Here is a 24,032-nt window from a genome sequence, read left to right as displayed (position 1 = left end):
GGGTTCGGGTTCTCATTCATCCTGCCAAGCTCGCAGCCGCCGTCCCAGCCCCAGGGCCCGCTGGAGCAGTGCAGGGGCAGGACACAATCCAGCCCTGCTACCGAAGGCCTGCTGGCTAGCGTCAGTCCCGGGGCTGATGGGGAGCATGCCCTGATCCTTATCCTGCTGCATGCTGGGAGGACACGAACTCTCAGCCAATCCGGAAGCAGCAGATGCCCTCGCCCTCCACTCTCTTTTGGGATGCTGCCATTTCCAGCTATGCCCCATTCACCTCCTTCCCCTTCTTCTGCTGCCCACCCCATTGCTAGGGGTTCAGCTGCCCGTCCCGCCTACAGGGCACCCCCTGGCCTGACTGCAGCTGGTGGCACAGGGCAGAGCCTGCACTCACCGCAGCAGAGAGCAGAGCATGAATCCACCGAGCCCAGCCGCTCCCCTGCTTTGGCCGGGTTCAGGCCCCCTGCAGAAGCCGCTTCTCTTCCTGAGCTGTGATTCCAGAGGCTCCTGCTGACGCACGCAGGGTCGCACCAGATACCCGAAGTCACCAGGTGCAGCTGCCAAATTCCCCCCTGGGGCCCTTTTAGCGAACCGGTTGGCAGGGAGGGCAGCGTTGCCAGCAATCCCCAGGTGAGCCCCACCAAAGCAGGAGGAACTGGGACCCCCCGGGACATGACGGCAGCTTGGTGCCTGGAACGCTGGTGTCCCAAAGGACCCTCCGCACCTCTGCTACACATCTAGGTGCTGTTTTCAAATGGCTTTGCTGAAGGCCCCTTAAGCAGAGGAAGCACCTGTGTTGGAAAGGACGGTAACGCGGTGGGGAGCTCACAAAGGGCTCAGGGGGTACCCGGGCCCTTGAGAGGTGATTCATGCCTTCCCATCGCCCGGGACACGGATGGATGATTCCTTAGCGCGGGCGGCCGCCTTTGCTGGAATTCTGTGCTGCGACTGTAGCACGTGTAGACGAACCTGAGCATGTAAACGTAACGAAAGCAGCCAAGGGCCAGACAACCCCGCCCGGGACGCCTGTGCTGCTGAGGTGCCACTGCTGTTTTCATGGGCGACACGTGCTGCAGCCACCCCTCTGACTGCAGTGTAGCCAGACCCACAGTCGCAGCTCTGAGCGTGGGGGAAAGGGGGCTTTGTGCCCTGGGGTTTCTAGGCTAGTCAGGGGCCGAAATAGCCCTAACTTATGGCAGCACCACCGGCGGGCAGCTCTGCAGCCTAGAACTGCTGCGGCATCCCCCGAGCTCGGCGCTAGGGAGAGTCCCAGGCCCGTGCCCTGCACTAGAGCTTGTGAGAGGGTCACAAACCAGCCACCCTGCGTGTGCCACCGTGACAGCACTGAGTGGCTGCGGAAGGGGAGAGCCTCCCTCCTTTCGTCGCTAGCCCAGAGCTGAAACGCAGCAAGCACCAGACGTTCCCTCGCTACCGTACGTCCAGCTACTGTGTGCCGAGCTGGGACTGGGGCAGGCGGGGACAGAGGGCTCAGGGAATGTGCGATGGGATATACAGCTTGCTGCACCTAGCTCCATTCCAGGGGTTGTGACCCACTCCTTAGAGGCCGTAACACCACCCACCCACCCCCACATTGTCGGTAAGCTCAGCACAGAAGCCAAGCACTGAACAGATCAGGGCAGCTGATCTCCTGCAGATGGTCAGGGTTGTTATTCTTGTTTAGCTCTTTTCACCAAATGATCTCCAAGGGCTTTGCAAAGGAGGTCAGTGTCAGGGGAAACTGAGGCACGGGGAGGCAAACCGACTTGCCCAGGGCCATCCAGCAGGCCAGTGGCTGAGCTGGGAACTGAACCCATGTCTTCTGAGTCTCAGGCCAGCGCGCTACCCATGGGGTCACACTGCCTCCCCGCTGCGGTGCATGGCCGTGGGGGAGTTTGCCCATGCTGTCCCTGCCCTGCGGATAAGGGGGAGCTAGAACGCAGCCTGTACTACGGAGATCCCGGCAGATGCGGCTCTGCTCTCCCCTCCTGCTGGCCCACACTGGGGGCCAGTTGCTAATTACACCCAGGTAATTACAGACCAGGCTGTATCAGAGGCGCGGCCTGAGTCCAGAGCAGCGATGCTCAGCGCCTGCACCGAACCACTCAAGCTCAGCGGGGAATCCCCGCACCAGACCCAGACCGGGCCTTCCCCCCCGCACTCCAAGCCCGCCGACGGCATGAGGCGGTTTGACACGAACAGGATCAATTCTACAATGCGTGGAGCTACCGTGCAGGCTCCCGTCTGGCTGCCACTCTAGGCTTCAAGCCCCAGGTCCTGGTAACAGCCTGTCCAAACGAGGACTAACCCTCAGTACCTGTCTCAGCCCTGTTATCTCTAAGCAAGCTGTAGAAACGCCTGGGGCCGGGTTCTCTCCCCCAGTCACAGCCAGAGTTTCCAAAAATCTCAGCACATCGGGTGCCCCTGGGGTGCTGGGTTCTTGGGAGAATCGGTCTCTTATTTAGGTGCATAAACGGAAACTGAGCCGGGCGGAAGATCTGGGTGCTGAGCCCTTGGCAATCTGGCCTGTGAGACACACATACGTATCTACACCCACCACCACTGCGGCTTCCAGGCTCCCAGCCTCACGCTGGGGCTACCCATGGCAGGAGGGCTATGGGGCTGGTTAATAAAAACAGGGGGCCGGAAACGCCTCCCTAAGGGGCAGCCTGGGGCTCGTCGCTGAGGCGGGGGCTGTGGTGAAAGGTTTGGCCGGTGTGATCTAGTTCTCGAGGTTCCCCCTGCACCCACAGGGAGGGGAGAAGTGCTCTGGAGGGAGGAGGCCCCGAGCAGGGTGTTTAGGGCCACGCAGAGTCCAGGTGTGCAATGGGCATTGGTGCTGACCGCCACGGGCTAGGTAGGGAGCAGCGGGGCTCGGCTCTCAGCCAATTTAGCTTCCAGCCTTCGCCAGCCACTACTCACAGCCCCAACCCAAGTGAAGGTTGGAGAGAACTGGGCTGGGGTCTCCCCTCCCCCGGAGGACAGATCCATTGTGGGGGGGCTCCATGGCCCTGGTTCCTCATAGAGAGGATAAATACACCCCCGCTGCATGCCCATTAGGCCCCACCAGAGATCAAATCCCCCCACACACACCTCCAGCTCCTCACACAGGTAAATCTGCTCCCAATGCTTGTCCCCCAGCCCACCCCTGGGGTCCAATTCCCACCCCCACGTGCCCCCCTAGAGAGAGGCAGTGCGTTCACAACCCTGGGCGAGCCTGGGGAAAGCCTACGGCTGCTGGCAAGACCCCGAGCGAGCCCACCAGCCCTTTTATGCATGACGTGACTCCACTGCCAGACCCCACCGCCAGGCCTGGGCTAGAGCTCACAGCGCCCCTTACCTGGTCCCGGATCCTCTCCTGCTGGCCTCGGATGGCCAGGGCGTGCTGCGGGTACTTGTTCTTCAGGTGGTCCATGAAGGCGTCCCGCTTGCGGTCCATCTCGGCCTTCTGGAGTCCCGTCAGGGCCTCCAGGCTCTGGGCGGCGATCACCGTGTGCCGGCGTTCCGAGGTGTGCACCAGCCCGACGTTGGAGAAGCGCCGGGTCCCGTTCCCCAGGGTCCTGTACTCCCGCGGGTACTCCGCATCGTCCGCCGAGATCATGTGTGTGCTAGTCCTCTCGGGATCTACACGGGGTGGGGGAAGAGGAGAGAGCAGAGCTGGGGTCAGGGACCTTTCCGCCAGCCCTCGGCCTGATGCCTCGGTCGTTGGGGCGACCATCGAGAGGGGCCAGGGCGGGGCAGGAAACCTGTCGTGGAGCTGCTTGGTCAGGGCTGGCAGCCAGGAACTGAAGTGAGGGGCTGACAGCACTGGCTGGCCGGGGACAGGGTCCACGCTCCAGATCCTCCATCCAGGTACCCCAGCCAGACCCTGCTAGTTCAGCTCTGGGATGCCCCTGAGCAGAGCTTGGGCTGGACGGCTGGTGGCTGTACAATGCCCAGGGGATGGGGACTAGGGGCCTGGCTCTCCGTTACCGCATGAGCTAGCGTGGGTCTCTACCCAGGCTGGGAAGCAGCCTCCCAGCTGCAGTGTAGACTGTGTGGCCATGTTGATTGCTACCCAAGGGGCAGGGCATGGGCAAGGCAGGCCCTGGCTGGCAACCACCAGACTTCCTTCACGTGGCAGCCCCGTTCTCCAGAGGTGAAAGGCCGATGCCTGAAGCCCGGGTCCCACCTTGCTCAGCGCTCCTCACTGGCCCTGGCTAAAGGCAGAGCGACCCCCCCACAGCAGCTGAATAGAGGCGGAGGGGCACTAAAGGCAAATACTAAGCACAGGCTGCTCCACCCTGGGTTCCTGGCCATGCAATGCACCCCGGTTTATGGCACCCCCTCGGTCTGGTGGCCAGGAGACAGAGCACTCCACTCATTGGATTCTCAGATGGGTCAGATTTAAAGGGGGGCTCTCCAGTGGTCGAGACGGGGAGGGGGTCACACCTGACGAGGAGGCATTGGCCGCTTTGTCAGTCTCTCAGAATGGGTTGGATTCATTCGCTGCTCCGCTGCCAGGCAGCAAATGGCATCAATAAAACACAGAGGGGCCCCAGTGAGACGCCCAGCAGGTGGGGAGTTCAGCTCCCTCCTTCATCTCTGCCCAGGCTGGGGAATTAGGGCTCGCCCCCCATTTCCAAACGAGCTGGGCTCCCATTGAGGCAGCTAAATAAGGGGCAGGTTCTCCAAAGAGCCCAGTACCCAAGGTGGGAGGAGGGGGTAAAGGTGGGGGGGACAAGTGACTCGGGAAGGAGATTATCTCAGCGTCCAAGGGGGATGTGTTTTAAGCCAGCAAGGGAGGTGAGTTCTAAACCTGTGGTTAAAGCATCTGACAGTGTCTCTTTAAATCGCCTCTCGGATAGGAGCCGCATGAAAAGTCCTGGGCTTGTCCTCGGTGACCAGACGCCAGCAACAGCCCCCCCACCCCCAAGGCATTGCCCCTTTCCTGCCTACGCTCCCCTCCCTGCCACTGGTTCGGCCCCCAAAGGAGGACTTGGTGTCTGAGGTGCAAACAGAGGGGTTGGGTGGGTTTCAGGCTCTGGAGAAGGGGACAGGGTCATGGGGGGATTCTGGCCTGGGGAGGGAGGAAAGAGGGTCAGGGGCTGCAATCAGGGTTTTGTCCTGGGACAGACTGCAGCAGAGGAGAGGGGAGAGGGGAGGCTGAAGGCTGCAGGGCCGCCGTCCCGGGACAGCGATAGAGGGGGACAGGGCAGGGGAACCACAGACACCACAACGTTCAGGATGAAAGGCTGACGATCGACTTGAAACCAAAACCAGTCAGAGACCCATGACGGACGAGGGCCCGAGCGCTGCTGCGGAGCAGAGACACACAGAAGGACACAGACAAACGGACAGACCAAAAAGAAAATGAAATGCAGGGCAGTGCATGGGGGAGGGAGGGGGACTCTTTCGGGCCACTGGCACCGCTCTGAGGCTAAGGTCCAGCTGGTGGAAGCAACGCGCTCCCCACCCGGCGACAGGCGCCTCTTCGCACTTCCCCAGCCAGGCGCACGCTTCCTGCTCACCTAGGCCCAGGGAGACGCCTTCCCCTTCCCGAGGTCCCTCGTGCCCCAGATCTCTCTGTAGGCTCGTCCTCAGGATTCACCTTGCCTGCTGCTGGGTCTTTGTCTCTAGCAGATCTCACATCTCCCCGGCTCGCCCGGTGCTGACAGGGCTCTAGAGATTTAGTGCCAGAACCTGTCACCACTGGGAGTCCCCCCCCCGCACACGCCAGCAGCAGATTCTCAGCATTCAGATCAGGAAAGCCCTCTCAACCCAGAGCAAACTGCCCCTGTCTCGGAAGCATCCAGACTGCAGGGCGCCTCTCCATGCACAGCGGGGACCTGCCCCTACACCTCTGCAGGCTGAGCTGGGACAGCATTCCCCTCCGAGATCCCCTGGAGCGCTCGGCCCCCACAAACACGAGACCCTCAGAACACAGCTTAAGGCTCTTGGCTGAGACAGCTGGATAGAGGGCTGAAGGAGAATCTCCACCAGCTGTTAACAGTATAGTGCCTATAATACATAGGCAAGCAGTGATTCTCACCACTAGGGGGCAGTGTTTGCATTGCAATAAGAACATTGGTCATGGCCCCATTCCTGCAGTAGGCGAGCCTCTCACAACCCATAGCGTATTTATCCTGTGAGGTAGGGCAGTGCTGATATATCCATTTTAGGGATGGCAAACTGAGGCACACAGCTGTTAAGTGACTTGCCTTAAGTCACGCAGGGAATTGAACCCTGAGTCTCCAGCTAATGCCTTAACCATCAGCCCAGCCCTCCTTCATCTTTGGCTGATAGATTGATATTTCTATAGCCATTTCTACCCAGAGAGCTCCAAACATCAAAGCACTTCATGACACCCCAGTAAGGGAGGGAAGGATAAATTAACTCTGTTTTCATAAATGGGGAAACCGAGGCACAGGATGCAAAGTGACTGGCCCAAGTCCCCCAGGCAGAGAGCAGGCAACTGAATTCAGCTTTCCTGGCCCAGTGTTTGGGACCCCCGGACCACACGTCATTTCTGTGTCAATCGCCCCATCAGCCAATGGTCATTTGCAGAGTGCGTTAGCCCCTCTTTTTGCAAAGGAGAAGGATAGCATGGGGGTGGGGGACTGGCAATCACACAGAAAGTAGTGGGGGGGGTTGCCGGTTTGCAGCCATGGGTAATTCATTGGCTGCACATCGTGATTTTAATTTCCAGTGAAGTTGTGCCGAGCCTACTACACAACGCGAGTGGTAATTAATGACCGGAACTCCCTGCGTGCGGAGATCGCCTGGGGCTTGAAAGGGGAGGGCAGCTTAGGGCCTGTCTCCCCTCAGCAAATTCCAGAATGTCTGTTAAATCCCCCCCACACTCCGTCCTGCTAAGGTGACTCCGACATCTCCTTTCTTTTCCTTCCCTCAGCACCTTCCCCCCCCCCCCGGCCTGCTGAGCTGCCCACCCCTCCACAGCAGCCCCTCCTGGCCCCTGACCCCTCTCTCTCCAGGACACTGCTCACTGCAAGATGCCGTGCTCTCCGCCCCCCCACTGCAACCCACCCATGTCCCACACGCCGCCCTCCCCTGCTCGATCCCACCCAGCCAGCCTGCCTTGCCTAACCCCAGAGGACACATCCAGGCAGCGAGTCTGGGCTGCAGCAGGGTCCCTCTGACAGGCTTTCACCCTGGCCTCCTTGCAGCTCGCTCAACTGGGCCGCTGGAAAATGGTCAGGGGAACGGCCTTCTCTGGAGCTCTCTGGGGCTGGGCCCGACCCCCAGCTGCTCAGGAGAGAGATTCGGAAAAGCCAGCCCGGCTGCCCAGCTAGCCTGGCCTTGAAAAGCCAGGGGTCACCTGGCAGGCTGGTGCCAGATCTAATGGCTGGTGACAGCACCTCCGAGCCGAGGCAGCCGGGGGAAGCTTTGGCCTATGACACGCTCCAGAGGGAGAGTCCAGCGGGGACTCCAGCCTCCGGGAGAATCTGCCTCCATCGCCGCGTCTCCTGCGTGGAACCGGGCGGGGAATGGAGTTACCGGGCTGGGATTCGGGCAGGTCCACGCCCCGACTCCCAGCTACGAGACCGAGCGCCCCAGCTTCCTCCGGCGTGGCAGATCTTCCAGCACAGGGCGGTCTTGACCGAGAGAACCACGGGCTCTTTCGTGACCTCGTGTCAAAGCCTTGCTTTACCGCTTCCAGTGAAGGACTAACCCCCCCTTGTCTCCCCCAACGTACAGTGCCCCCTAGCGCCAGGCCGGGCATTGGATCCGTACTGATGAGCTCATGAGCTCCCCAGTGTTGTTCCACCGCCCGCTCCTACAGTGAACGTGTCACCTGGCCATTCCCCGGTGGGGCCATACCCAGCTGGGCCAGAGGCAGCCCAGGGAGGACTAGCCGGGCTGTCAAGGCGTCCCCAGCGCTGTCTGCTCCACGGGCAGCTGGCCTTTGGGGTGTCTCGCGCGGATGCAGGGGGCAATGCAGTGAGTGGAGGTCTCTGTCCTGGTACGAAGCTGGTTGCTGCTCCCCGTTCATTAGACACGAACGTCACGTCCTGTGCAGCAGTGCCCAGCCTGGAGCGCTGTTAGAGCTCATCAGACCGGCCCCTCTCCTGCGCCGGGGAGCTCAAAGGGCTTTGCAGACAATGCCTCTAAGCTCACGGCGCCCCTGGGACGCGGGTACCTATTCTCAGCCCATCCTCAGGTGGGGAAACAGGTAGGGAAAGACGGGGTGGCTTCCCTAGGGTCACAGAGCAAATCAGCAGCAGGGCTGGGAGCAGAACCCAGGAGTCCGGGCTCCCTGTCATTAACCTGTATTGTAGAAGTTAGAGAGGGAGGAGCTGCCCGGTCCCGCACTGGACTAGGCCCTACAATAAACAATCAAAGCCCGGGTCAGAGAAACGCAGAGCCTGGATCCAGCAGTGTGGGGAGATGCTGCAGCACTGCAAAGAGTGCACAGCTAGCAGGGAGCGGCTGACGACAGACAGCCTCCTCGGGAGATACCACGGAAAGGTGGCCAACCTCACAGGATAATCACTTATCAGTCCCAGCAGGCACTTCCACTACAAAGTCCTTTCTAAACTCGACCTAATTCGTCCCTGCACCGCCCCATGGCAGGGGGAGGTTCTCCTTCTGTCTCACAGATAGGGAAACTGAGGCACAGAGAGGGGCAGCAACTTGCCCAAAGCTGCACAGCAAGTCACCAGCGTCATCGGGACGAGAAGCCAGGTGTCCTAGCCTTCCTCTCCAGCCACTCCAGCATGCAGCCTCCTTACCGAGGCCCGCTTGCGTGGCTGAAGCAGGAGCATGCGAGAGCGCACCCGCAGCGTGCGAGAGAGCCCACGATCGTGCAATAGCAGCCAAGCCGCTCTGGAGGCAACACTGCCGTTTCTGCCAGGAAACCCTCTCCCCTTCCTTGGGCGGTTGTGGGGGCTGGGGGAGGAGGTAGGATTGCAATGGACGGGAGGCAATGGGATTGCAATGGAGCTGCAGCCTGCCCTGTGCTTGCCTCCTTTGGCCGGCGATAGGGCGAGCTCGTGCTGCAGTCCGGGACGCCTCTCCCTGCTTGGCAGTTCAGTAGCAGCCCTAGGGAATGGCACCGTGCCAAGCTCCCACCCACCGATCGCCAGCGCATCAGCATGCAGCTCCCGGCTCCCTAATTACACGCTCTGCTGGTGGAACGCGCCAGCTTGCTGGCTCTCTCCCCATTGCTAAAAAGAGTTATTTAAAAAGCCCTGCACGATGCGCAGGCAGGGCAGAGCCATGCTGCGCAGGGCTGGGGGGCCCCTCTGCTCGGCAGGCCTTCCCCCACCCCAGCTCCCTGCAGACCCCCCCCCATGCACAAGGGCTCTCGCTGGGGGTCCGGCTGCTGGAACCGAAGGGAAAGGTCTGTCGGTGCAATTAACCCAGGAGCCACACATTGGTACCCACCAGCGCGGCCATTAGAGGAGCAGCCCCGGGCGAACAGTTCCGGCAGATAATCCCAACGAGGGCCCCTCTCCCCCCTCCAGATCCCAGCTCCCCTCGTCTCCAAAGACAGAGGATGATGAGCAAGTGGAGGGGGCAGTACCCCCGCAGGCATCGGATCCTGGGTGCCATCTCCAGGCCAAGCCCCCCATATTATTCCCACCCCTCCCCATCTTTTTCCCCACGGCCAAAGCTGCTTGCAGAGGCCTGTGGCTGTACCACTTTGTGTGGGGAGCCTTGCAGCTCTCCCAGACTAAACGAGGTCAGGCTGAGTTTGTATGTGGATGGGAGACCCCTGGGGCCTGGCTGTGAGAAAGGAACTAACCCACATGTGGTCTGTCACGATCCCATAAGAACAAGGGTGTTATCCGTGTTTCCTGGCCAAAGTGAAACCGGGGTAATTACATTCCACTGACCTAAATCCTCCCTGCCCAGCAGAATTTCTCTTTTCTTCCTTTCAAGCTCATGCATCCTACGGTTGTGAGATGTTCCAAACAGCTGCCATGCTCCACCCTAGAGGTGGCTGCATGTCAGAGAGCGGGGAAAGCGATTGACCCCAGCACATTAGTTTGTCAGGGCTTCCTGAAACTGACCCCAGGTTAGGTCCTGGAGGTGGGATAAGTGGGAACATAGCAGGGAAGGGGGGTGCTGCAGCTAATGAGTGCGCCACAAAGTCGGCCCAGTTGATGGTTGTATAAGCTTGAATGGAGGGAAATGGTACCTCCAGCTTCTGAAACCACCTCTGCTGCTCAGCCACTGGACCCATCCTCTCCCACCCAGCAGCCAATACCTCTCAACTGCCTGCCAAGCCCTTTGGGCAATGGTGCCCTGCCCAGGCCGGGTCTTGCTGGCTGCACGGCCAACTTGAGGCAGCCGCCACCCTGAGAATAATTAAGCAAAAAAGTTTATGGAGAGGATGTTTCTCCTTGGCGCAGACAGCCCAGGGCTCCAGTGCATGGGCTGGGTTGCAACCGGCCTGGAGTCCAGGCGTCCCGTGCAGCACCAGCCTGCCGCGGCGGCCACAAGCTGGGGGGGGGGGGGAGCTGCCTTTGCAACATGTCTGTACAGAGCCTAGCACAATGGGGCCCCGCTCAGCGCTCTTCCGGGCTTCCCTACCAGCCGTGATAAATCGTGCATGATGACAAGGGGGAGAGGAGAAGCTCGGGCTTCCCAGGGTAGGGAGGTTCTTGGGACCGGGGGGATATTTTCATTCCTTCCCCCAAAGAAAACAGGAGAATGGAGCCCGGCCCGGAAGGGGCCCTCGTTAAAGGTGCAGCAGAGACGAGGCGGGTGGCAGCCCAGGCATGGAGCCTTGCAGCCTCAGGGCCGGGGACATCATCAGCGCTGGCATCTGCTGGGACTCAGCCTTTCAGTGGGTCCCCGTTTCCAGCCCAGCGCTGGCTGCAGGTCACCCGGGCGGTAGCGTCACAGGCTCGGTTAGTGAGTCCTGACCGCCGTTAACCCTTTGCTGCCCCCAAAGCCGGGAGCGATCGTCGGGCCTGGGGGAGGATGCTCAGGGCTGGCTGTGAGCGTGAGAAACCCTCCGGAGACACAGGGCACAGCCAGGTGCCCTGTGTGGCGACCTCGCAGCTCACATCTGGCTTGATCAGCCCTCGGTGGGGGAAGCCGTCCCCCGCCCAGGTCCCAGCACCCGTGGAGTGAGGGCTGATTTCTGCTGATCTGGGCAGCATCACCCGGCCCTCGGGGCCCGCCCCCAGGGCTCTGCCGACCCTTTCCTGACGAGAAAGGAGGAGAAACATAACAAACGCCACAAGAGATGGCTCAGCCTCTGGCTCGGCTCTGCCACGCCTGGCCACGAAACCAGGGGGCGGGGTGACCTCCAACTCCCAGCTCCATCCATGGCTCCCTTCCCCGACACAGGCTCCCAACGGCCGTCCTGCTCCCCAGCCCAGACTTCCCCCAGCCGCGTGGCTGGTCCAGGCTCTCGCTGGGGGACGATCGCCGAGGAGGCGGCGCTGGGGCCAGTCTGCGCAGTGGAGCTGCCTGGCTGACAGCACCAGAACGGCCCTGCCGCGCGACGGCCAATGGGCCCCGAACCAGCCTCCCGGAGCGGGGCAGGGAAGGGAGACAGGACGGAGTTACCCACCACACGATCCTCTCGGGGGCTGGTGCCCCTCCTCTAGAGACCCGCCCTCGGGGGTCCCACCAGCATTCAGCCGTCTCTGCTTCAAGCCTCCTCCAGAAGCCCCCAGCTCCCCCAGTCAGGCAGGCCTGATGCCCCCGCCCCGACTCACAGCGCCCCCGTGGTGCTGTTGTGTGCATTCGGGGGGTTCCTCCTCCAGCTCTCTCTCCCGGGACATGCCCAGGAACAAGCAGGTCCCCCCACGTCCCGGCAGCGCTCGCTTACCCGCTGGCTAACCCAGGATGAGCGCTGAGCTGGCTTCGGGGGGGTGCTGCTGTGAAGGACGGATGGCTTCCAGGTCACAACCCCCACCTTCCTGGGGGGGGTGGGCAGGGAGACCCCCACCCCACACACGCACTCCCTCCCTTGGCAGGGTGGAAAGAGGCTCCTTGGCAAGCAGCAGAATCCCCACGACGACAATAGCAATCCCAGGGAGAGTCCTGGCCCTGCTTCCCAGCAGATGGTGGGTTAAGGAAGCTCCCGAACTCTCCTCTGATTCATCCATCCATCGCCCTTACCTGCTGACCAAGGTGTCTCCCCAGCCGTCGCAGGGGAGCCATGCCCCAGGGTCCTATGGGGCACGTGCTGGGGACACAGCCATGGCCCCCTCTGCCTGAACGCCAGGCAGCAGCGCCAGCCCTGCTCCTTGCAAGCCTCAGAGAGACGCTGAGTCCTCGGGAACCGTGCGCACAGCCCCAGCGATCGCTGTCCTTTTACATCTCCCCGCCCTCTCAAAAGGACACGACGGAGGATCCCACCAAAAAGCCACCTAGCCCCATAGCGCCAGCGCCCCACGAGATGTGCCAGGGAGGGACGGCGCAGACGGTCCCTGGTGGGATGTCATCAGGGGCCGCTCAGTGGGGATGATCAGCGAGAGGATCTTTCCAACACAGTTTATTACTGCAGCTTCATAAATCTTCATGAGGCAGCGAGGCTCATGCGGGCCATGAAAGCAGCGTCCGCGAGCAGAACATGAAAAATTGTCCAAGGGAGCGAACAGACGGCAAAGGGGAAGGACGCAGCACGGAGGAGAGAGTGCATTTGGAGAGATCGAAACCCCTCGGAGCTACAAGATTCCTCCCTGCCCCGCCATTAGGGAAGCAAGAAAGAGAAAGCAATGCACTCGTATCCCTCAGAACCACTGCAGCTGTGGAGATGCAGTGCCAGCGGCTGGAGTTCCCTGCTCTGGAGATAACCCCTTCCACGCCGTGCTGCCTGCAACCCTGCAGCTGGTTCCCCCCCAGCTCCCTCTCCTCTCCTGCCACCTGCACCACCGAACCCTCCAAAGCCCGGGAAGCGCTTTCTCTTTCTCCGTGCAACTTTGCTGCTGCAGGGTCATGGAGGCGCCTGTGCCGACCGTCCTGTGCCAGGATCCTTTTGCGCCGTCGCGGCCCGTCTGGTTAAACGTGAGAGGAGGGAACTTGGTCGGAGTGAGGGAGCGATGGGAGAGGGGCAGATCCCTGACTTGGAGCGTTTTGATGGGCCGCAATTAACCGCGTCTGTGCCAGAGGGCTCACCCGGTGCCTCTCCCTTGGTGCTGGGTCTGCCCGACGGAACAGAGCCGCTCCCGATGGAACGAGCTTGGCAGAACCGGCTCGAGCAGCCCTGCACTCAGAAAGCTGCCTAACCGGCGCGGCTAAGCCAGCTGCCTGGTGGTTCAAGCCGAAGGGCAGAGCCAGCTGTGGGGAGGACTGAGTTGGCCTGGCTGGTTTTTCCGGCTGGAGGGCCCCAGAGCAGATCAGCCCAGTCAGCCCACCCCAGCTAGGCTGAGACACGCTCTGCCTTGCTGAGGTTTCACCCTATGTCCATGCTGGAGCCATTTGAAGCCACTTCAGTTGCAATCCCCACGGGGTACCCGTCCCAGGGCTCCCAGGAGCCGTGCATTGTGGGAAGATGGCGAAATGGGAGGAACCGCCGCTTGTACTGTTACACCGTCCGGGTTGGCATCAAACAGGACGGCAGTTTAGAGCTGGGGAAAGCAAGTCAGACCTGGTCAGGATTTGGCCCCCGTGGGTGCTGCTTGCGATACACGTGGGCGTGTGGGTGCCAGGCGTGCTGCGAGCGTGCAAGGGGCACCCCGCGGTTCTTGGAACGGTCCGGGGCTCGAGTGTGTCACGGCCTCCTGTGGAAAGATGCTTCCACCGGGGCAGTGCCAGCCCGTGGGGAATGACCCAGGGACTTGGCGCACCACGCTGCCCATGGAAAGTGAGTGAGCCCCCGCCCAGCCCACAGGCACTAGGGGATCTGTCCTGTCCTGCCCGGGCTCCTTCACGCTCAGGGCTGGAGTGCCGGCCAATGGGGACCTGCTAGCCCCACTCACTGCTACCAGAGGAGGCAGCTGCCCTCCGGGCCAGAGCCAGCTGCTAGGGGCCCTGCTCTCCTACCAGCCAACCTCTGCCCGCTAGTCTCGACAAGGGCAGGGCAGGGACGGGGGGCCCCTCCATGCAAGTGACCCAGGTTTTCTCCGATCTACCTCGGGCAGCATCAGTGGCAGGATTGTTGGCGACCATTAATCAACGGTGGCACAGGCTGGATCCCACCCAGACGAGCTGGAAGGCTGATGATCCTGGGGAACGCCAGTCAAAGCACTGCTGGCAAGATGGCGCCCATTAGGAACTGGCACTGAGACAAGGGGCAGAGACGCTGCCGGAAAGGGCAGTCGATTCAGACAGTCCAGCTGGCAGGAGATTGGCTGCGGGCGATGTGGTAACGTCTCCTTTCATTAGCAAGCTGCGTGGGCACTGAGGCAAAGGAATACCTCGGCCTTCCCTTCACGGTTAAACAGCTTGGATCTGCCAATCACTGGGCAGGAGGCAGAAGTTACTGTCAGGCACCCCCCCCGTTCTGAACCTGCCCTCCCCAAAATGCAGCCCCAGAAACACCCTGCAGCTGCCCCCTGCACAGGACAGCATCTTTCTGCAATGCCCTCCTCGAAACCCACCTCGCACTCTTTCCCCTTGTATTTGGAGCCTTGCCCGGAGAGCTGTCAGCCCCTCCTGGTGCCCCTCCCTCGAGGAGTAGATTGTTTTGCTACCCAGCCCCTCTCCGCCCGCTGCGATTCCTGGAAAGGAGGAAGTATTTTTATTACCGCCATTAACAAGCGTTCTGGGACGGCAGCTCAGGCAACAAGCCCGGCAGGAGAGATATCCATAGTAACGCTCGTCCCGCTGCTGGGAGTCAGCCACAGCCGGTTACCGAGCGTCTGCCTCAGCCCGCCCTGCGCGCAGGACCCCGCAGATTGGTAGCCGGACTCGCTCATGCTGGGCGGGGCCGCTGAAGTCAACGGGCCCTGCCCCTCGTGCCACCGCTTACACAAGCGCTATCGGAGCCTCCTCCCACTGTGCAAATGGCTACCCGAGGTGCCCCGCAGTGGTGAACTGGGCCTGTTCCCAGAACAAGGTGCTACTCCGGGGAAGGGCGGCAGCATCTTAACGAGCACGTTCTCAGCTTCACCTCGGCTAGCCACAGCCGCCTCTTCCAGAGGACAACGTCCAGACGAACTATGGCACCCCAGAGTGCTCGTCCTCAGCACTGCCCGGCACCCTGGGGTTAGCCCCCGTCAGGCCTGGGCTCTGCCCTCCCTTAGCCCCTGGGCTGTGTGCACGAGGGACCTGGGGTGGGAAACTGTTCACACACAGCTCCTGCCAAACCGTCTTCTCCAGGGGCTTGGCTGATGGCCAGAACAGTATCCCACAGTGGCTGAGACTAGGCCGCAGCCTTGCAGCTAGAATGGGTCTAACTGTCCGTTGAGTCCAGGGTAGGAAGGCTGGGCTGGAGGGGCAGGGCACCGGACTGGGAGGCAGGCTACGTGGGATGAGCTCTTTGGGCAAGTCACTAATCTACCCTATTCCTCATTCCCCCATCTGTGAAAGGGGGACAACGCGTCCCTCCATCGCAGGAACGTGATGAGCAGAGATCCAGGAACGGCTGCGAGATACTGCACCAAATACCGGACACACCCACTCGTCTCTCCTTGCCCGGGCAGGAGTGGTCCTCGTCGGACATTGACAAGTGCTTTGTCCACTCTGCTGCTGATTGACCAGCTGATCAGAAATTCTCCGCCTAAAGCAATGCTCGGACCCGGGTTAGCCGGTGCGGCTGCGGGGCCATACTGAGCATGCTCCATGCTGCGCTGCCCGATTATCAGCCGCCACAAAGCTTCGCCTGGGTCTCACCGACAGGCTTTTTTCCCCCCCCAATCAAAAAACATATTGAAGAGCAAATTAGAATGCAAATGAATCAGATGAGGAATGCGAGCTCCCATTATCCCATCACCCTGCCACGCGCTGAACGGAGCTGATTAGTGCCAACGGTTTTCAACAGCCGGAGCTGTTTATTTAAAGTCAATCTGCAAAGAAACGTGGCCTGGCGCTGGGTTCGGCGGCCGCAGTCTCCTTTCTGCTGGAAACCTGACATAAAAGCCTCCAATTTGTCCCTAGAGCAGGGAGGGGGTCTCAGCCTGGGGGTCGGGAGCCCCAGCAGATGAGGGGCAGGTGTCAGGGATGGAAACCACGTGGCCTTGCCCTTATTACTAAACGGGAGGGGGTCCAGGCTAGATCCCAGCCAGCTGGCAGGGGATTCCAGGAGGGAAAGGGAGGCCCTGGCATGGCAGAAGTGGAGAAGCACTGGCCTGTGATAAATCTGGCCATTGAGAACCAGACAATTTTACCCTCTGTCCACACAGATCCTCTTGGTATCCAGTGGGGCTAATTATCTATTACTAAGGCTCTATTGCAAACATTCAGGTCGTTACCCTGCTAACACTAACCCATTGCTCTGGGGTAGGGAAATAGCAGCATCTTCACAGAGTGGGGACCAAGGCCCAGACTCGCCCGAAGTCACACAGGGAATTTGTGGTGGAGCTGGGAACTGAGCCCAGAGACCCCGAGTGCCTTCACCGCAAGACGCCACCCATTTCCCGGCGCCTGGACGGACTCAGGCTGAGCCGTGCTTGTGCAGCCTGATTCCAGCGTGCCTGTTGAATATCACACCCCATCACCAGCACACCACCACCCAGGCGGCGCCTCGCACAACGGGGCCCTGGGCACTAGGGCAACACCGAAAACCCCGGAAGAATAATGCGTATGAAGTCAAGGAGGGAGGTGCACCCAAGCGCCTGCGACGGCAGTAAAATTTGTTGCCCAGCTGAAATCTGAAGTGCTCCGATCCCCTGGGACCGGCTTGTATAGATCCTTATCTCTGAGCCTCAGGAGTCACTCCCCTGCGCTGCAGAGATCCAGCCAACCGGGCTGTGCCCAGGTCTATCTCTGAAGCAGCAGCCCTGGAGACTGATCTAAAGGCCAGGGCTCCGGAGTCGGGAGAACAGCGGCCGCCTGCACTGGAGGAGAATTGTCAGCAAACGCATCCCCCTGCCAGGCAGAGATAAGCACAAGGAGGGAATTAAACCAAAAAAACCCACCAGCCCAACCCATCGCACAAACCCAACCACCCACAATCACTGCCAAGCCAGCAGCCTATCCTTACATGGCTCCGCCACCGCGCCCTTTGCTCGAGGACTGCAGGGGGTGCCCCACACCACAGTGTGCATCGTGGGGGAGGTGAATGGGTGTCTGCAGGGGGTTGGGATTGTGAGGGGCGTTTGGCTGCACATCCACAGTGAACTCACTGTGCTCTGTGCGTGAGCCCGAGCGGAGGCCGCGCACGTAGGCTTGTGTATGTATATTTTGCCTGCTCGAATGGGTCTGTCCCAGCACATGAGCATCAAGAGAGAGTTTGTGTCCTTAAAACAAACACAACCCTCCCCCCGCCCCCTGAGCCCCAGGGCTGTCTTATTTGAGGAGGGAAGAGCAATATGAAGAATGAAAGCTCACAGACGTCTTGCATAATCCATTCGCTCCTAAAGCAATGGAGATCAGGGGCTGCATCTCCTGGAACAACTCAGGTATGGCCAGATCAAACCAGGGGCTGGATCCTGTCTCCAGCTAGAGCCAGTGCCAGATGCTGCAGGGGACGGTGCAAGAATCCCCCTAGAGGACAACTATGGAATAACATGACCACTGGGGAAGTTCCTTCCTGATCCCCAGCAGTTAGTGGAGACCTTAGGCCCTGAAGCATGAGGGTTTACAGCCCTTAGACACACTTTTGTTAGCCTCTCTGTGGTAACCGAGGATGCGCTCATTGTCTTTATAAATATCTCCTCCTTTGTTTAATCCTACTAAGCTTTTGGCCTCGCTATCTTGTGGCAGTGAGTTCTACAGGCTAATTTTGCCTTGTGTACAAAAGTGTTTCCTTTTAAATCTGTTGCCTTCCCATTTCACAGACATTTATCTCCTCCCCCCGCCCTGCTCTGCCTCCTCTCATCTCCAAAGGCCAGGGCAAGACAGGATGCCATCTCCCCAGGAAGGCCCGGTGACAATGAAGCAACGACACTGATGAAATCATACCCCCATGCAGAGATGTCAAAGCGCTTTACAAAGAAAGGGGCTTGATCTACCTTTGGGGGAAACTGAGGCACGGAGACCTGCCCAAGGTCATGCAATGAGCCTGTGGAAGTGCTAGGAATAGAACCCAGGTATCCGGACTCCCAGCTCAGGAGCCAAGCTGCCCCCGCACTGGGAAGAAATCCCCCAGTCAGTGACCACTGTGGTTACCATCTGCCAGATGCTCAACAGCCTACATGCAACAAGTTGATGGGGCTGAGCCCAGTTCCTGAGTGTTTGGCCATTAAAGGTGGCTAGATTAATTGGGCCTCCTCACTGGCAGCTTCAGAAGAGACGCCAAGGACTAAAAGGCCCTGGATACTGCCCTCTCCTCAGCTGTAGAGGCCGGATCCTTCCTGAGCAGGGGGAGGCACAGCGGGTGGGTGATGTGGGGGCCCCAGTGCTGCCCTGGCTGGATCTGCTCTGTGGTTCGAGGCCTTTGCTCTGCAGCTGGCGCCTCTCAGCAGCACAAAATCCACGTGCAGCTCTTCAGTTTAGAACCCAGCTGGGTGGGGAGAGCGAGCGGGAAGAATTCTCGTCTGATTGTCAAACCCTTCATGGAATGCAAATCCCCTACAGCCGGTAGCACACAATGACAGCAACTTCCATCTCCCAGGGCAGCACTACCCCCCTTCCCAGATGCCGAGGAAGGGGAAGGATTTAACCTACCTCCCCCAGTCACTGGCAAAGCTGGGAAGAGAACCCAAGAGTCCCAGCTGCCAGCCTCCTGCTGTAACCACTACCCCACACTCCCTCCAAGCTGGGCACAGAACCATGACACTCTAGCGGCCAGTCCTCCTGCTGTAGCCACCACACTGCCTCCCCAAGCTGGGGATAGAACCCAGGCGTCCTGGCGCCCAGCTCCAAGGCCTAGCTGCCAGGCTAGGCTCTTTCCAAGTGCTGGGTTTCCTGCAATACACAGCTGTGCCCCCTTGACAAACTTGAGCACTGACTAGTCAAGTGCCTTCCCAAGAGGCTTTTCCAACAGGCGGGATTCCCTGCGTCCATGCCCCCAGCCCTGACCGCGCAGAGCGCCCGGTCTGCTTGCTCAGCCTCCGTGGCAGCGAAAAGCATGAAGCCAGCCCTGTCCATCCTAAGCCTGGCGTCTCAGCCTTGCCCTGTCTCCTCGGCTTAGTGTTTCCACTCAGACTCCTGACAGCTTGCTCCACGTGGGTAGCTACTTCCACCCTCATCTCACAGGTTTGTTCAGGGTCTGCTAGTCTAACGCTCGGCAGGGTGGAAGTGCAGGCGTGGGGGTGGGGGACACTTTCGCAGGTTTCCATTGGAAGGGCCCTTCTCCGGCAGGGGTGGGACGCAGAATGGCGCAGGAGCGAACACAGGCCTCTGCGGCAGGCCTTGCTTGCAGGGCGGAGATGGGGACTTTAAGCAGCTTTCGAGTGGCTTGTCTCTCTGGAACATTCAAGGGCCGGGTGTGGTGGTTCGCAGGCTCTGCGGGACGCAGCGTGGCTCTGCTTTCGGCTCGCTGCCCGGCAGCCACGGACAACACAGATCAGCCCGGCCAGGCCCTATGTGGCCCTTTCTCTGGGGTGTCGGATGCACAGCAACGGTGCAGGAGCGGCTTTGGCGCTGTGGCCCGCCCCCTTCCAGGGGGCTCAGCCTCCGTCATCCCTTCCTGGCAGGAGACATGGAATCTCCGCCAGGTTGTGCCTTCGAGAGATGGGGATCCAAAAAGCTGGATTTCGCCCTCAGTGGGAATCAATGGATGCTCGGGATCAACTTCCCGCCTTCCCAGCCCAGTCGCCCCTGCTCTGGCCTACAGCTGAGGCTCGAGAAAACTCAGCACACATGCTGCCCTATGCAAGCACAACCTTGTTTCCAAAGAGGGTGGCGAGCTAGGTGGAGCAGCGAGCCTCCACTGCCCCGTCTTCTTGCTGGAGGAGGGAGGGATTTGGAGATTGGCGCTTTCTCCCCTCCGCTTAGGGCACTTGCCAGCTTTCCCCATCACCCCCTGGGGTCCCTTATTTCCAGGCCCAGGCTCAGGCCTCGTAGCACCAGGAATGCTGATTGCTGGCGCTACAGACAGGGCCGGCTCCACCGGTTTTGCCACCCCAAGCAGCAGGGCGCGTTCGGCGGCACTTCGGGGGCAGCTCTACCACCGCCGCTTCATTCTTCGGTGGCAATTCAGCGGCAGGTCCTTCCCTCCGAGAGGGACCGAGGGACCTGCTGCCGAATTGCCGCCGAAGACCTGGACATGCCGCCCCTTTCCATTGGCTGCCCCAAGCACCTTCTTGGGGCATTGGTGCCTGGAGCCGGCCCTGGCTCCAAGCCGTGACTGGGAAACACAGGCAACCCACTAGCCAAACTGTGACAGGAGGTTCTGACGAAGTGAGGGGGGTTTCCTTGGGTTTTCCTTGTTTTTTCCAATGTTTGCAGAGGGGATGGGACTCGGTGTCCCTGGGTGTTACTGGTTTGATGAGGTGGTGGGAGAGGGAGTTTGTTGTTACAGAGGACCTACGACAGAACTTGGGACCCCAGCCAGTGGCCTGGAGAATGGAGACCCCAGCGACTGGTGACCTGGTGACCCGGAGGCCCAGCTCGGGAGTCACGGATGGTTCTGGCCAGTGGGAGGACAACGGGCTGCAAAGAGAGGACCCCAGTGACCTGACCAGACGGTTCCAGCCAGAGGGGGCCAGAGGACGGAAGAGAGGCAAGCAGGCCCAGGCGACCCTGTTTACTTGGTGTGACGATGCGGTTCTGGCGGGACCCAACTGAGAGTGCCAATTCAGGACAAATTGCTCAAACAGGGCAGTTACGGCCCAAGGCTGGGGTTTTTCCACCTCTAAGGCAAACCAAACCAGCCAGACAAAGAGGATGTTGGTCTCACCCCACTGGCTAACCACAAGTCACACAAGCAATTCCCTTAAACACTCCAGCTTCCCAGTATCACCACCAGTGCCACTCGTCATGGGGATGAACGGTTATGAAAACCAACACCCCAATAAAAGAAAAAAGGTTCTCTCGATCCCAAAGACTCAAAGTCAATATACACATCAGATCTCACCCACAAATCACACTGTTGCCAATCCTTTAGAATCTAAAATCTAAAGGTTTATTCATAAAAGGAAAAAGACAGAGACAAGAGCTAGGATTGGTTAAATGGAATCAATCCCATACAGTGATGGCAAAGTTCTTAGTTCAGGCTTGTAGCTGCCCCCACAGGCAGAAGAAGGGGAGGCGGTGCAGAACCCAGCCAATCAGAAGAGGGCTTATTGAACCAGCCAATAAGGAGATGACTTAGTGGAGCAGCCAATCAGGGCCAGGCTGGCCCCTATAAGAAGGGCTGCTGAGCAGAGCAGGGCAGTCTCTCTCTGGAGGCTGAGGGAGGAGGACTGGCTACCTGCCCGGTTGGGAGGGTTGAGCGTGGCAGCACCATGGACAGAGCAGTGCTGGGCAGGGGAGAGGGAGCGCCAGACTCAGGCCTGATACAAGGGCGCAGAAGGTGCTGGGGCTGTGAGGAAGTGGCCCCGGGGAAACAGATGGTGGAGGAGGAGGAGGGACAGTATGTGGCTGCCGGCTATAGGGTCCCTGGGCTGGGACCCAGAGTAGCGAGTGGGCCTGGGTCCTGTCCCTGCCTTTGCCCCCCACCTGCCTCTGAGGGGAGTGGTGGGTCCCCCGGCAAGGGGGAAAGAAGTGAGTGGGGCACAATTGGAGGGCTGTGTCCAGAAGAGGAGGCTGTGGTCCGGGGAGTGACGTGGGTCCTAGAGGTGGAGGCGAGAGTGACGATGGGCGACACCACTAGATGAGGGTGCTCTGGAGAAATGAGAGCTAGTTCCCAGGATGGCCAGCAGGAGGCGTCACGGCGGTGAATCCTGACCCGTTACAGACCCCCTGACCAGACCCCTGGACAAAGTCCTTTTGCAACTACTTTACAAATCAGAGCATTTTAGGGGTGGACGCCTGGCCCCACTGAGGTCAGAGGAAGCTTTGTTGTCTGTTGCGGATTGGCAGGGTACCTTCAGTAATACACAAGTCCCATAAAGTGCTCCCTATGGAACTCCATCACTCTCACCATTCCCACCAGTTTGGATCTGGTCCATGCCATCTCTACCGAAACCTGGACTGGATCCAGCTAGGGTTCGAGCTTCCTTTCAGAAGCCAGGCAGGGAACGCTGGTGGCCCCTCTGATCCACCTGTAAAATGGTCTGACACTAAATGCTCTGGGGGAGTTGAAAGGCCTGAGTCACCCCAATCAGTCCCCTGGGGAAGGTCTGTTTGTCTAGTTATTATCCATTTTTCATCAGCTCATCTTTAAAACACAGGCTTGGGGGGGGAGGGGCTGGTCCATGCAGGGGCACTGCTAACATTACGGGGTTGGGGACCTGGAGTAATCTGGGTTTCTATGGTGCCCTTCATCTCATGATCTCTAAGAGACTGACAAGCTTCTATAAATGAGGTCGGTATTATCCCCTTCCTAGCAGTGGGGAAACTGAGCAGTAAGTGACTTGGCTGAAGTGGCAGAGCGAGTCAGTGGCAGAGGTGAGACCAGAATGCCAGTTTCCTGGATCCCATTCTCTGCTCGAGCCGCTAACCCCCACGGCTGCTCTCTAACAGCCCTGCCTCTCCCGAGGCGGATCTGGAATGCTTTAAAAAAAAATGAAGGGAAATTTACTGAGAGTCCCTGCAGGGGAATGAGGAGCCCAGAACAGCCACACTAAACTCCACAAGGGCTGCTGATGGCAAGCAAATCCGGACTGGCTGTGGCTGAGCGGGAACTGGGGCATCCGGATTGCTGCTGGGAACTCAGCCGGATCAGCCCCCTCAAAGAGCTGACGGGATGCGCCGTATCTCGCCATAGCAGGGCAGGGCCTTGCATTGCTCTGCATCCAGCCTGGTTAGCAGAGGCGGCCGGGCGGGTGAGGAAAAGACAAGAGGGATCAAAAGAGAAGAGATGACAGAGCAGGGGAGGGAGGGGGCTGGAGAGGATGCACACAGAGATGGAAAATCAATTCCCGACAGGGCCATTCCTTCCCCTAAGGACACTCTGACCGAACGGAGTCACTAACTGGAGCCAGGCCGCTGTCCCTGTTCCAGTACAAAGAAAAATGGGAACAACCAGGGGCTGGCCCAGATGCCAGCGGTGCTGGGACACGCCACAGACTCACAAGCGCTTCTCACCAACCTCCAGCTGGCCACAGGGGAGAGGGGGCAGCTTGTTGTTTCTATTACGGTGGCAGCTCAGGACTCCCATCCAGGAGCTGGGCCCCATTGTGTCTGGGCACACAAAGGCACCCCTGCCCCAGAGAGCTCCGAGTCGAAGCTGGGGACACAATGCAACGGGAAGAGACAGGCCAAGCAGGGAGGGGTCAGCAGTCACCGGCCCCCTCCAGAGCGAAGGGAAGGTGTCACAGCACAGCAGAGCTTGATGCCTTTACAAGAAGGCATTTGGATCTAGCTAAGACCTTGGAAATCCCTCGTTCCCATGAGGACCTCTCAAGCATTCCTGGAGTTTAGCCTCACAGCGTTGCTGGCAGGTGTTATGCCCATTTCACAGTGGGAGAACAGAGGCCCAGGGTAGATGAAGTGATTTGCCCGAGGTCACAGGGTGAGGCAGTGAATTGATCCCAAGTTCCTGGCCAGGGCCCTACCCCCACGACCATCCTCTGCCCGTGCTGGCGTGATCTTCCCGAGCACGAATGGGAGGCCGGCAGACAAGTGAGGGCATGAGGCAGCGATCGCATGGCAAGAAATGAAATGTGAAGAGCAGGGCAGGGTGAGGCAAGCAGTTCACATCAAGACAGGAAGCCAGCACTTGCAGGGAACAGGCGCCTGGAGATGTCTCCTCCACGGCATGGCGGGTTTCCCCCCTCCGGTGGGGAAGGTGGTTTTCCGCACCGGGTTAGGAGCGTTTCTTTTTTGTCCAAATGCACTTGGTGCACATTTTTCAGGCCAGCTAATCACGTCCCCTAATCCACAGCCGTCAGCACAGTCACGCTAAGCGCTCGCTGACAGCCGCCTGGCAGCAGCTTGACGAGGGGGCTCTGACTGCACAGCTGCACTTCATCAAAAGCAAATGC

General features: G+C 59.8%; 1 protein-coding gene across 5 annotated transcripts in view; it reads right to left on the bottom strand.

Moving 5' to 3' along the window:
* SRCIN1 (SRC kinase signaling inhibitor 1) overlaps nucleotides 1–24,032 on the bottom strand; it is a 180,341-nt gene that overhangs the window by 91,720 nt on the left and 64,589 nt on the right. For 4 of the 5 annotated variants that reach the window (XM_044999461.1, XM_044999464.1, XM_044999465.1 and 1 more), the window contains one exon: nucleotides 3,332–3,615. In XM_044999461.1, the coding sequence (XP_044855396.1) occupies nucleotides 3,332–3,615 (284 nt within the window). Of the gene's footprint in view, nucleotides 1–3,331; nucleotides 3,616–14,030; nucleotides 14,093–24,032 lie in introns of those variants that run through there. The other variant, XM_044999463.1, reaches the window with a different exon arrangement.

The sequence above is a fragment of the Mauremys mutica genome, chromosome 25 (genome assembly GCF_020497125.1).
Source record: "Mauremys mutica isolate MM-2020 ecotype Southern chromosome 25, ASM2049712v1, whole genome shotgun sequence".
Classification (NCBI taxonomy): Eukaryota; Metazoa; Chordata; order Testudines; family Geoemydidae; genus Mauremys; species Mauremys mutica.
Note: the sequence above shows the minus strand (reverse complement) of the source record. Positions and strands in the feature narration are given on the sequence as shown.